Source organism: Gymnoscopelus microlampas (genome assembly GCF_963454915.1).
Source record: "Gymnoscopelus microlampas genome assembly, chromosome: 3".
NCBI lineage: Eukaryota > Metazoa > Chordata > Actinopteri > Myctophiformes > Myctophidae > Gymnoscopelus > Gymnoscopelus microlampas.
The window spans coordinates 48,670,174-48,683,474 of NC_139940.1; the positions used below are offsets into that span (position 1 = coordinate 48,670,174).

The 13,301-nt window shown below is 42.0% G+C and overlaps 1 protein-coding gene across 1 annotated transcript in view; it reads right to left on the reverse strand.

Moving 5' to 3' along the window:
- The window catches only part of LOC311038733 (dynein axonemal heavy chain 11), a gene marked incomplete at both ends in the record, with an annotated part of 133,044 nt that overhangs the window by 41,821 nt on the left and 77,922 nt on the right, over positions 1 to 13,301 (reverse strand). Inside the window, 5 exons of the mRNA XM_084048325.1 lie at positions 1,030 to 1,194; positions 2,081 to 2,285; positions 8,301 to 8,423; positions 9,462 to 9,697; positions 12,080 to 12,253. Coding sequence (XP_083904451.1) covers positions 1,030 to 1,194; positions 2,081 to 2,285; positions 8,301 to 8,423; positions 9,462 to 9,697; positions 12,080 to 12,253 — 903 coding nt within the window. The remainder of the gene's footprint in view (positions 1 to 1,029; positions 1,195 to 2,080; positions 2,286 to 8,300; positions 8,424 to 9,461; positions 9,698 to 12,079; positions 12,254 to 13,301) is intronic.

Here is a 13,301-nt window from a genome sequence, read left to right on the forward strand (position 1 = left end):
CGACGGGAGAGGAGAGAGAGAAAAAAAGAGATGAGCCATTAGCCGCCCGGCAGTCACGCTCCAGATTCCAGAACTCTCTGTCATTACACATATCCTTAACCCATTGAGACCTGAAGCCGATTCTACATGTCTCCTAAATCCCAACAGTATTCTGAAAAACGTATGTTTCTATATCAGTGGTGCTCAATACTTTTCATCTCAAGGACCCCCAGAATTATATGTATTTGGCCGCCGACCCCATCAAAATATGTTGTTCCAGGGACCCCCTAGAAGCAAAGATTTGAGTTAAAAATGTTCGCTTTAAAATATATATATATTTCAAAGATTTGCACACATTTTCACGAATTTTCAAAAATAGCAGATCTACAAGCTCGTAGCGCGGCACTCGGTGCCGCGCTATGAGCTTGTAGATCTGCTATTTTTGAATAGCCCAAAGTGTAAAATAATGCTTTTTAGCTCAAATCTAAAAATGACACAGTTCCAGGTCTTAATGGGTTAAGCACATAACGCTCCAGAACTCTGTCATTACACATATCGTCCCTCTAAGGGTGGAAACCTCATACGTCCAAAACCATTACTTTTCAGGATTCAAATTAAAAAGTAGCAGAACGACACGCTCATATAGCGCGGCGCCGTTTCGAGCTTGTGGATCCGCTACTTTTGATGCTTTTGTGTGACGCTGTAGTATGATCAAGCAGGCCGTTAATTTACGAGAAAAAAAAAAAACACGAAAAAGTTAAAATATGGATATAAAGAGGTTTCTGCCCGACAGCAACGATATCCTTAACCACACGCCTCCAAATGAGGCGCTTGCTGCTGCATGAAATTCACACAAACACACACTGAGAGAGCGACACTTTTGACAAAGAACATGCCAGTCGCCTAGTCGCTTCTTTTTCGGCTTGTTTCATAGACCCGTGGTTGCTCGTTTCTCTCGCAAAATCTGGCAACAGTTGATGGCTAGTTGCATCCCTGAATGTGTGTACCTTGTGGTGGAAGCTCTTTAGAGGTGGTCTAGGTGTACGGTACCTTGTGGTGGATGGTGTTGGCCGTGCTCTTGGCGGTCTCCAGTTGCTCCACCAGGTCCATGTCCCCCAGGAAGTGTCCCTGAGCGGCAGACAGGCGGCCCAGCAGCTCGTCCTCCAGAACCTTCAGCTGGATCTTGAAGCGGTTCTGCTGCGTGGTCAGTTCCATCTGTGAGCACATGAACACACACACATCACCGGTGTTATGGTCAGTTCCATCTCGGGGAAAAAACAAAACATTGGGCCTACTGCTAGAAAGACGCAGTCGCCTCTGTTTTTTTAAACCCATTGAGACCTGAAGCCGATTCTACATGTCTCCTAAATCCCAACAGTTTTCTGAAAAACGTATGTTTCTATATCAGTGGTGCTCAATCTTTTACATGTCAAGGACCCCCAAAATTATATGTATTTGGCCGCGGACCCCCATCAAAATATGTTCTTCCAGGGACCCCCAGAAGCAAAGATTTGAGTTAAAAATGTTCGCTTTAAAAATATATGTATTCAAAGATTTGCACACATTTTCACAAATTTTCAAAAATAGCAGATCTACAAGCTCATAGCGCGGCACTCGGTGCCGCGCTATGAGCTTGTATATCTGCTATTTTTGAATAGCCCAAAGTGTAAAATAATGCTTTTTAGCTCAAATCTAAAAATGACACAGTTCCAGGTCTTCATGGGTTAAAGGGTATATAACTGCACAGAAGTACTGTATGAAGGATACTTGACTTGAAGGTACTGTAGAAGCAAATGACTTTGATGTTCAGTGTTTGACGTATAGTGTCACGCTGGGTAAGACCAAGCCGGCTGAGTGCTTGGGAAGTACCGCCCAAGTACACGTTGAGGCTTTACAGATCTATTTTACATTCTCTGTGTGTGAAACAAAGTGTTGTGATAGGTCTAAAAAGACCGTTTCCAGTTGAAGTACATAATGACGTAAGTCCCGCCCCTATAGACATTCTCTGCATTAGGTCGTTGCCAGGTTTCTCTCCTCAGAAGTGAAAATAGGCTGGGAAGGAGGCTAATGTAGAGCACGGATCTTCTTTTTGTTTTGGTACCTTGAGAGCCTCCAGGTCGGGTCTCTCCCAGGTCACCACCTGACCAAGCAGCTGCTCCTCCAGGCCAGCAGGGGTCACTGTGAAGTTGATGAGGGTGGTCTGGGCCTGGAGCTCGGGGGGGAAATGGGGGTTGGCCTGTTTGGTGTGCAGGATGAGCCGGAAGCTGCTGTTGTATTCACACTCCTTCCCCCCGAGACGAATGTACCTGTGTTGAAGGACAATCAACACCATAGCTGTGAGCTTGCAGATCAGCCATTTGCAGCCAGCAACACCATCATACGACTAAGTATAAATCTATAAGTATGAGTGTTGGAGTAGTTTCCAGACTGAGGCAAATCTTTAGAAATCAAATCTGAATCACATTTCAAACCACATAGGAATGTGGTTCAAATCCCATTCCCAAAAAAACAGTTTCTATGTTTTGTTTTTTTGGTGTTTCCACTAGATGGCGCTCTTCGCTAACACATTTCATGGCACGCAGAACCAGGAGATCACGTGATCCCAAGATTTACTGCTCCAATCACTTCCTGGTTAACTTATTTGGGAAACCGCCTGTATCTCGCCTCCTGTGTTTTGCTATGTATTTTTTGACGAGACATGCTATTTTCAACGGCCTATAACAAGCGGACGGGGGGTTGCGATGAATTATTTTTTTTCTTTTTGCGGAAGCACAGTGAAACCCCTCCCCCCCTGATAAAACAACCATCAGGGGATCGATCATACTGGAGATAAATATTCTGTAACTACTTGAAAAGGTAAGAAAATCGTTGGCAGTGGGTGATTCATTTATTTATTTATTTATTCTGGCAGTGAAAGAGTTAGTCCCTCGGGGCTCTTTACTAGTGTATTTTCAGTCTTCTGTTAGCCTATTGTGGGAAAAGTTTTTGCTGAAATTAGGCAATTGACAAGCTCTCAACGCATGTTGTGAGCTTGTCAATTGCCGACTCTCACTTTGTTTTTTACACTTTATTGCAGGTTTGTACATGCTGTGGTTTAAGTCAGGGGTTTTAACAGGGGGTCCGGGACCCCTAGGGGGTCCTCAGAGTTACTAAAGGGTGGCCGCCAAATCTTTGTGTGATATGATTTTTTTTTTTACATTAACCACTTGAACCCTAGCATCGCTATTCTGAGGAGAACTTTAGCCAAAAATAGCAGATCGGCTATTTTTGGCAAAGAGGTATAGGTGTAAAAGAGAAAAAAAGCAACAACAAAAAAAGAGCAGACCAAGTTAAAAAAAAGTTTAAACTTATTTTTTTTAATACAATATGGAGGACAGGGGACCCTTGGTTTAAGTGGTTAAACCAATCAGATTACAGCCTGGATAGGCCAAAAAAAATCACATTTGGCCTGCAGGTGTGAACGTAGCCCGACACTCGACTTCAACTCAAAACTTTCCCACATTTTCACTTTTGAGAGAGAATGAGACAGATATTTCCCTCTAGATCCAAATCTAACTACACACAAATAATCCGGAACAAAATGAGAAATATTATAGCCGCGTAACGGCAGCCAATAGTTATCTGCTTCTGCATTTCAATTAAATTAGCAGCGGCTTGACGAACCTGGTGGCTTCTCATTTTTCTCTAATTACCCCCCCCCCCCCCCCCCCCGGATGTCAGCCGAGCCCCCAATTTTTTTTTTACTGCCCAGGTTTTCCCCATGATGGCCTGGGTCTGGTTCAACTCTATATCTTCACACAAGCACCGCGGAATTAATGTAGTATTGATAGAACCATTACTCCACCAAATTAAAGTCCGCGCTGATGGATTGTCTTGTAGTCTTCCGTCAGCCATGAAAGGAATAATTAGTATTCATTACTTCACACTCTGCAACATTCCAATTATTAATGAACTTCAGCTGTGGAGCCCCGGCAGATCCATCACGGGCCGCCCCAGCAGCTTGTATTAACCCTTCGAGACCGGGAACGCGTCCGTGTCTTTTTTAAGATGTCTTTGGGGCTATTCAAAAATAGCAGATCCACAAGCTCATAGCTCATAACTATGAGCTTGTAGATCTGGACATTTTTGAAAAATCTTGAACATTTTTACACATTTTTGAATATATATATTTTTAAAGCGAACATTTTTAACTCAAATATTTGATTATGGGGACTACAAATGTCTTCTTAATCCCAACAGTTTGTTTTAAAGAAAAAAACACTGTATATATATATCAGTGGTTCTCAAACTTTTTCATGTCAAGGACCCCCAAAATTATATGTATTTGGCCACGGACCCCCATCTCAGAATATGTTGTTCCAGGGACCCCAGAAGGAAAGATTTGAATTAAAAATGTCCCCTTTAAAAACATATATATATATTCAAAGATTTGCACAAATGTTCAGTATTTTTCAAAAATAGCAGATCTACAAGCTCATAGCGCGGCACCGAGTGCCGCGCTATGAGCTTGTAGATCTGCTATTTTTTTATAGCCCAAAGTATAAAATAATGGTTAAAGAGGTGCATTCCCGGTCTTGATGTGTTAATCACCGGCAGAAACAAGTGTGCGGGTCATCTGCAAGGGATAAACTTATAATCAGATTTGCCGTGATGGATCGTTACGACAGACAGGGACTTCGGGAGAGAGAAAGAAAGAAAGAAGGAAGCTCGATGAAGAAGAAGAAAGAAAAAAAAAAAAGAGTCCTGAATGCCGAGATGTTCGATATTATTCCCGCCGCTACGGCCGGCCGCAAGGATCAGAGAAGGAAGAGAGATGTTAAGACGTTTTGGAGGGATGAGGCTGTCGATACGCGGTCGTTTCATTCTTCTATTTGTTCCGAGGTTAATATCCATTTCATGGAACTTTGCGGGATGGTGATATGCTTGTTCAGGGTAATTCCTGGGTAATTGAACATGGATAATAATTCCTGGGTAATTGAACATGGATAATCACAGCACATAGCCAGCATGGCAGCGCTCCTGGAATGAATCTATCATGGTCGTTGGGTCGCAGCTTCTCTGAAGAGGCAGATGGTCACTTCTTCAACCCCTTAAAACCCTATGGACTTTGTTGACTGGGGTCCCCCTGGGGCGGTGGCAGAAAGTAACTAAGTACATTTACTCAAGTGCTGTACTTAAGTAAAATGTTTAGGTACTTATGCTTTACTGGAGTATCTCCAATTGTTACTTTTACTTCTACTCCACTACATCTCAGAGGCAAATATTGTACTTTTACATCCACTACAATTATTTGAAAACTTTAGTTACTAGTTACTTTGCAGATATAAATGATTATATCTTAACATACATTAACCACTTTAGCCCTATTTTATACATAGGCTATTTGAAAATAGCCAATCTACAAGCTCACAACGCGTCGCGTAGATCTGCTATTTTCAAACATTTAGTACTTTTACTTTTGGTACTTTAAGTACATTTTGATACCAATACTTTTGTACTTTTACTCAAGTCAATTTTGAATTCCGGACATTTACTTGTAACAGAGTATTTCTACAATTCAGTATAATTGATACTTTTACTTAAGTAAGAAATGTGAGTACTTTTTCCACAACTGCCATTTAACACTTCAAAGTAAAATCAATCAATCAATCAAATAAATAAACAACAGCTGTGTGTCGTCTTGAAAAAGGGGATTCCCTTCACGGCCGGTGCATCTATAAGATGCTATGATTTCCAGCCAGTATAATCACAGTCTGTGGTTGGTTGTGTCTTTCAAACCGTCATTCATTATTCTACAGTATTTCTGAATAGATCAAACGTAGAGAGAAATGCTGACACATCATGTACCATGCACACACCCCACCCTGCCAAAGGCTCCGTGGCTCAAATCAAAGCTTAGCGATAATGATAAAGGACCATTGAGTTTAGCCCATTAAGACCGGGAACGCTTCATTTTTTTTTTAAGATCTCTTTGGCTATTCAAAAAGAAAAGCAGATCTACAAGCTCGCAGCGCGGCACCGTAGATCTGCTATTTCTTTTGGAAAATCGTATATATATTCAAATATTTGCAAAAATTCACGATTCTTCAAAAATAGCAGATCTACAAGCTCACCGAGTGGCGCGATATAAATGGTAAATGGTGCATTTATATAGCGCTTCTATCCGAAGCGCTTTACATTGATTGTGCCATTAACCCATTCACTCACACATTCATACACCGATGGCGGAGGAAACCATGCAAGGCACCAACCTGCTCATCGGGAGCAATTAGGGGTTCAGCGTCTTGCTCAAGGACACTTCGACACTAACTCTAGGGGAGCGCCCCAGCCCGGGATCGAACTGGGAACCTTGCGGTTTTCTAGTTCACTCTACCCGGCCACTCTACCCCTGAGCCACTGCCGCCCCTATATGAGCTTGTAGATCTGCTATTTTTGAATAGCCCAAATAAATCTTAAAAAATGACACAGATGCGTTCCCGGACTGAATGGCTTAGTGTGCGTTGTTGTCTAGCCCCCCCCCCCCCCCCCCCTCTTCTTGTGGGAGAGAGAGAGAGAGATGTATGGCCCCCCTTACACACGCGTAGCATCGCGGCTACCCACAATTCAGGAGCTCCTTCACACTGACACGGAGCCGAGCCGGCCTGGCCCCCGGCCTGTTCAATATTCATCACACATAAAGAATATGAGCGCGCAAATATACATCTATCACCGGTTCGCTGAGAGGGGAGCCGATCGATATACGCCGGGCCCTCGGGGATTCGGTGCACGCGGCCAACTACAAATCCATCTATAAAAGGCAGAGAGTGGGGCGATCAGAATGCGTTCAGTCATGTCTCTCTCTCGGCGGCGTGCGGGTGTTTCAACGCGAGACCGCAGCCAGAGATCCGAACCGTGGGGCTGCTGCCATTGTCTCAGGCGTGCTTGTGAGCCTATCGACGCGCGTGTATCAACAAGGGATTGTAAAGTATAAAACGTGCATCGATTTAGAAACCTCACGCTAAATTTATCCCATTCGATCCGGGAAACGCATGCTGTGTCATTTTTAGATTTCTTTGGTTATTCAAAAATAGCAGATCTACACGCTCGTATATCAAGCTTGTATATCTGCTATTTTTTTGAAAAATCCTGAAAATGTGCGCAAATCTTTGAATATACAGAAAGCGAACATTTGTTACTCAAATATTTGCTTCTGGGGGTCCCTGGAACAAAACATTTTTAGATCTGGGTCCGTGGTAGATACGGAGTGGTGCTCCAACTTTTCCATGTCAAGGACCCCCGAAATGATATGTATTTGGCCCCATCTCAAAATATGTTGTTCCAGGGAGTTAAAAATGTAAAAAAATAGCCAAAGAAATCTTAAAATTACACAGATGCGTTCCGGTCTTAAAGGAGAATTTTGGACTAAAGTTTTATTACCTTTTCTATGATGTTATGATATCTTAGGATGAATGTTACAGTAGAAAAATGTCATAACCCCACCCCTGGTCCGCCACAGCTTAAAAGCCCTATAAGCTGCCTCATTCGCTAGAATGGGGAATCTCACTTACAGTTGAAGCGGATAGGCCTTAGGTTAGATCACATATTTTAATAGCTTTTTTCTTTCTTTTTTTTGTGAGATCTGATGTTTCCTGGTGACAGAACACTTTGCAACCAAAAAAAAAACATAAGTCTCGCTAGACGAGATTGAAATCTCGAGATTGAAATCTCGTCTAGCGAGACTCCTGTTTTTTTTTTTTTTGGACAGTGTCACTATGAACGTCAGATCTCTCACAAAAAAATAAAATAAAAGCTATTAAAATATGTGATCTAACCTAAGGCCTATCCGCGCACCTTTTTAAGCTGTGGCATGCCAGGGGTGGAGTTATGAAATTTTTCTACTGTACCATTCATCCTAAGATATCATAACATCATAGAAAAGGTAATAAAACTTTAGTCCAAAATTCTCCTTTAATGGGTTAATCTTTGCAAAGCAAAACGGCGTTCATGGCGGTGGAGGGTAGCGCTTCCTCCGCAGGCTGAACAATGACAAAAAAAAATCCGTGTGTAGTTTAACTGCCCAAAGTGGAAGAAAACGTTGTTTGGTTTCGCCCCCTTCCCCTTGTTTCGTTTGAGCCCCCTTCCCCTGTTTAGTTTGAGCCTTTGTAAAACCATGTGAATCCCTACAGCGTCCTTATTCTGGGTTAAGTACAGTATATGGTTAATTTACGAAAAAACACAAACAGTCAGAATATGGAGATAAGAGGTTTCTGCCCGACAACAACGAAGTACAGTAGTGGTTTCGGTTTAACAATGATGTGTTGTTTGTGAAAGTCACCACTGACCTTCCTCTCTTGATGGTGTTCCTGGCCAGGAGAGGCTCCAGAACGGGATCCATCTTCTCTGTGAGGTTCTCCAGCAGAACGGTCTCACCGCACACCAACGCTCTCTCTATCACATCCAGATACCTACACACACACACGATGGACCAACAACACAACGTCAATCACATCCAGATACCTACACACACACACCATGGACCAACACCACAACGTCAATTTATCTTTTATTTTATGTTTATGGTGAAAGTGAAAGAGGCTAAATCGTTCTAAATAATATAAATATCACAATTTAGGCATTTAGCAGACGCTCTTAACCCATAAAGACCTGAGGCCGATTCAAAAAATGTTTTCTAAATCCAAACAGTTTAAAATATATATATATATATAAAAAATATTTTTTTCACAATTTTTCAAAAATAGCAGATCTACAAGCTCATAGCGCGGCACTCGGTGCCGCGCTATGAGCTTGTAGATCTGCTATTTTTGAAATAGCAGATCTGCTATATTAGCAGATCTACAGTTTTCAAATGTAAGTTTTCAAATGTATAAAATGTATAACAATCCTTTGAAAATAGCAGATCTACGAGCTTGTAGATCTGCTATTTTTAAATGGCCAAAATGTATTTAGGGCTGAAGGGGTTAAAGGAGTAGTTCACCCAAAAAAACAATTATTTTCTATGAATTACACACCCCATGATGCAAGATGCTAATGTATCCGGTAGGAGACACAAAGCAGAATCTTTGTGTCTCCGACCGGAAATACTCCCCGATATCAAATTATTGGATTAGGAATGCGCCAAAAAAAAATCAATGAATCCATGAATTCAAGGCTTCATGGGGTGTGTAATTGATAGAAAATAAGGATTCTTTGGGGGTGAACTACTCCTTTAATGTACGTTTTGTAATAATAATCAAAATCTACAAAGTAACTAGTAACTACATTTTTCAAATAATTGTAGTGGAGTAAAAAGTACAATACTACTGAAGTACTGAAAATTGGAAATACACCAGTAAAGTAAAAGTATCTCAAAATTGTACTTAAGTACAGTACTTGAGTAAATGTACTTAGCTACTTTACACCAATGAGCGTCAGGCCCTTTTAGTAATTAACACGTGACTGACTGGCAGACAGATAGGTCGGTTCGAGGGGGTTCAAGTTCTCACCCTTTCTGGCCGAGCGTCACGACCCTCAGCTCCGGCCCGCAGCGCTCGCGGATCCACTTGGCGGCCTGCCGCTGCGGGTCCACCACGAGCGGCCAGCGCTCGCTGGTGGTCAGGATGGCGGCGTTCTCCGTGGACATCCTATCGTTTGGCAGGCCCTGGTTGTGCCAGCCCGCCACTGTGGCGGCATCTGCAAGCACCAGCACCGGGTCCAGGCCTTCTGTCAGGGCTATGGGGACCTTGGAACGCACACACACACACGCACGCGTACACACACACACACACACACACACACAGTTTGTATTACTATACTTGTGAGGACCAGGGTTGCCATATCTGCTTATTATAATTTCCCCGCAAGATTTTATTTGAAAATAGCCGATCTACAAAGCTCACAACGCGTCGCGATGCGACGCGTTGTGAGCTTGTAGATCGGCTATTTTCAAATAGCTGATGTGTACTGTATGTTAAAGTGCGCATTTGGCCCATAGTCGCTTGTTTTGGGCTGGTTTTCCTAGACCTGGTTGCTTGTTTCTCTCACAGAATCTGGCAACTCTGGTGAGGACATCAAAATGTTTGCTTATGTTTCATATTTTATTTTTCTTTGAAAAAGGAAGATAAATTACAACCATAATAACGAAGGGGAAGAGAAAGAGGCAGGGGAAAGGGGCTCTGACCTGTTAAACTGTAATTAATAAAGATATTTAAAAGGATCCCTGGCTAATAAGCCTTATACATTACAATTGCCCTCTACAAGTAACATTTAAAATGAAAATCACCTTAAATATTTGCATGTCCTAATACAAAAAAATGACTTAATACTTCCTTAATTAAGTGCAAACTGCTCTGAGAAAATAAGACATACAATTTGTATATATATTTTTTATACCATATTTACCATAAGAAACTGCGACGTGTTGTGAGCTTGTAGATCTACTATTTGTCGGCTGCACGACACCAGCGCGCAACTAAGGATACATCAGGTATACCTCTATCTATAATCCCTAAACCAACTTAAAACCTAATTCTAAAATGACACGGTACTGTATACGTTCCCGGATTGAACAGATTAATTTGTTTTAATCTACTTTCTAGGGTCTTATGTTGTTGCCGACGTTTTTTTGTTTTGAGATTACGTTTTTTTATGACATTGTTTTTAAACCCTGTAGCACTTAGTGATTTGTAAAAGTTATAAATAATATGTATTGCTATAATTATTATGATTAAAACAGGAATAACTCTAACGCCAACTCACCAGTAAATGTCTAATCCTATCTATAACCACAACCTCAATCTTTTCCCAATCGTAAGCTTAATTCTAAAAATATATTTTAACAATAAAACAACCATTTATCTTGCAAGGACCTGCAAACATGTCCTCAAACTGTGTATTTCTCAAATTCTACTGTATACTTGTGGGGGCATTTCGCCCTCACAAGTATATTAATACAAGTAGACGCGTACGCACGCACGCACGCACGCACACACACACACACACACACACACACACACACACACACACACACACACACACACACACACACACACACACACACACACACACACACACACACACACACACACACACAAAAGAGGGGAGGATGTCCCCACACTATGTGCTCTGCAGGCAGTGCAGTTTGGTTCCAATGCACAGATGCTATGGTAAATGTTTGTACATGCAGTATAGAGGGGCAGGACAGCACCCTCTAAACAGCTCCCAGCCCGTGCCAATGTGTTTTCACTTGACTTTTTCAGTGCTCTGGTGCAGCATGCCAGGATCTGGCCTCAAAAACAGATGCATCAACATTTTTTCACAAGACTCGCGTGAAAAAGAGAATTCTTTCTAGAAAAAAATAAATGTGTGTGTGTGTGTGTGTGTGTGAGAAGGGGGGAGGGGGGGGGGGCTTTAACAGCAAGCAGAAATGAAAAAAATATGTTTTTCACCCTTTTACAGCAGTTAATGTCATTTTTTGTGTGCAATATTATGATATAAAAAGCCTCTTAATTAATTCCTAAACCAAAATGTAATGCCTGATGACATCAGCAGATAGTAACCGGTTTAACCAATAATCTCATCATATGCATGTGTAATTAAATGTTCCACACAGAGCTATAGGATTCATTATGCCAGACACTAGAAGGTGTCAACACACATTGCTGCCATCCCTTACAGATGATGTTTTTTTAAAGTTAGTTTATTTGTATTTATTTTACATTTTTAATCCCTTTAGTGGTAGGACACTCGTCAATTCCCAAAATGAGAGGTCATGGTCGCATGGTCTGCTCTCAAACTACCATTTCAGCTCATCTTTAATATTATGTTCTGGAAGAAAGTCAGGGCGATAAAGACATGACATTTTGCAAAAAATAAAATAAATAAAGCAAATGGTCTATGTCGGGTGGGAACCTCACGTCCAAAACGGTTACTGTTCAGGATTCAAAAGTAGCAGATCTACAAGCTCAAAACGCATCGCTTCGCGCCACGTCTTGAGCATGCGGATCTGCTGCTTTTGATCATTTTGTGTGATCAAGTAGAGCGTTAATTTACAAAAAAACACAAAAAAGTTAGAAAATGGAGATAAAGAGGTTTCTGTACCGACAGCAACGATATGGGACTGTACCTTCTGAGACTTGAGGAAGGGGATCCAGGCGTCGTGTAGGAGCTCCAGGCGGTACTGCCTGGTGAAGTATCCCACGTAGGAGACGTAGGCGGAGGTGAGCAGGACGTCCCCGCACAGCGTCTGCAGCTGCTGCTCGTAGACCACCAGAGCCTGGGACCAGCGCTCCTTCTCTGACTGCAGGGACAAGGCATCAACATTCAAATAACCTGCAGTCTTAAAATGAATAATAAGCCAAATATGCCTTAATGCATTATAATTGCCCTCTATAACTAAAATGTAAAATGAAAAACACCTTCAATATTTCATTTATTTTAGAAATAGTTCATCTAATTACTCAAGGGGCAATGCCCATCGCAATATGCAATATTTTGCTGAGGATCCCCTGGAACACCCCCAAGGACCCCCATGGTGGTCCCAGGACCCCACTTTGAGAACCACTGAATTAGAGAGAGGAAAACTATCCAAATATCTCAAATGTCAGAATCAAACATTTTCATGTCAAGGACCCCCAAAATTAATTTTGTATTTGGCCACAGACCCCCCATATTTTCAAATAGCTGAAAAATAAAGTAAGGGTTCCTTATTTTTATAAGGACCCCCTGGAACCCCCTCAAGGACCCCTGGGGGTCCATCCACACCCCCTTTGAGAAGCAGTGATCTAGCCTACATGAAATGCAGTGGTGGTAAAAGTACCGGTACTCATTTTTTTTACTAGTATCAATACTGTCATGTAAAAATACTCTGTATAATGTACTTAAAGTACCAAAAGTAGAAAGTGCTCATTGTGCAGAATGTCTCATTTCACAAGTTTTCAAATCTATAAAAATCTTTTGAAAATAGCAGATCTACAAGCTCACAATGCGTTGAGCTTGTAGATCTGCTATTTTCAAATGGCCGAAATATATATATAGGGCTGAAGTGGTTAATGTATGCCTCTCCCAGCTGGCCTGCATTCACATTGGCCAAGATCTTTGCGCACCAGAGAACACTTGCATATATACCCCCGATCCTATAGGTGGCGGCATGCACATAGTGGTTCGCCTGTGGACACAGACGTCATCAACTATGCAACAATGTTTGTGCTGGTCGCGCATAAATATAGGGTTGGGGAGTCAACGCACTGAGCGCACAACGCAGTGGGTGCATCCACACATCACCGTCAAGTTGCCGTACGGACGCCGGAGGTCCCATCCACTCCCATGTTAAGTTTAAAACCGGAAGT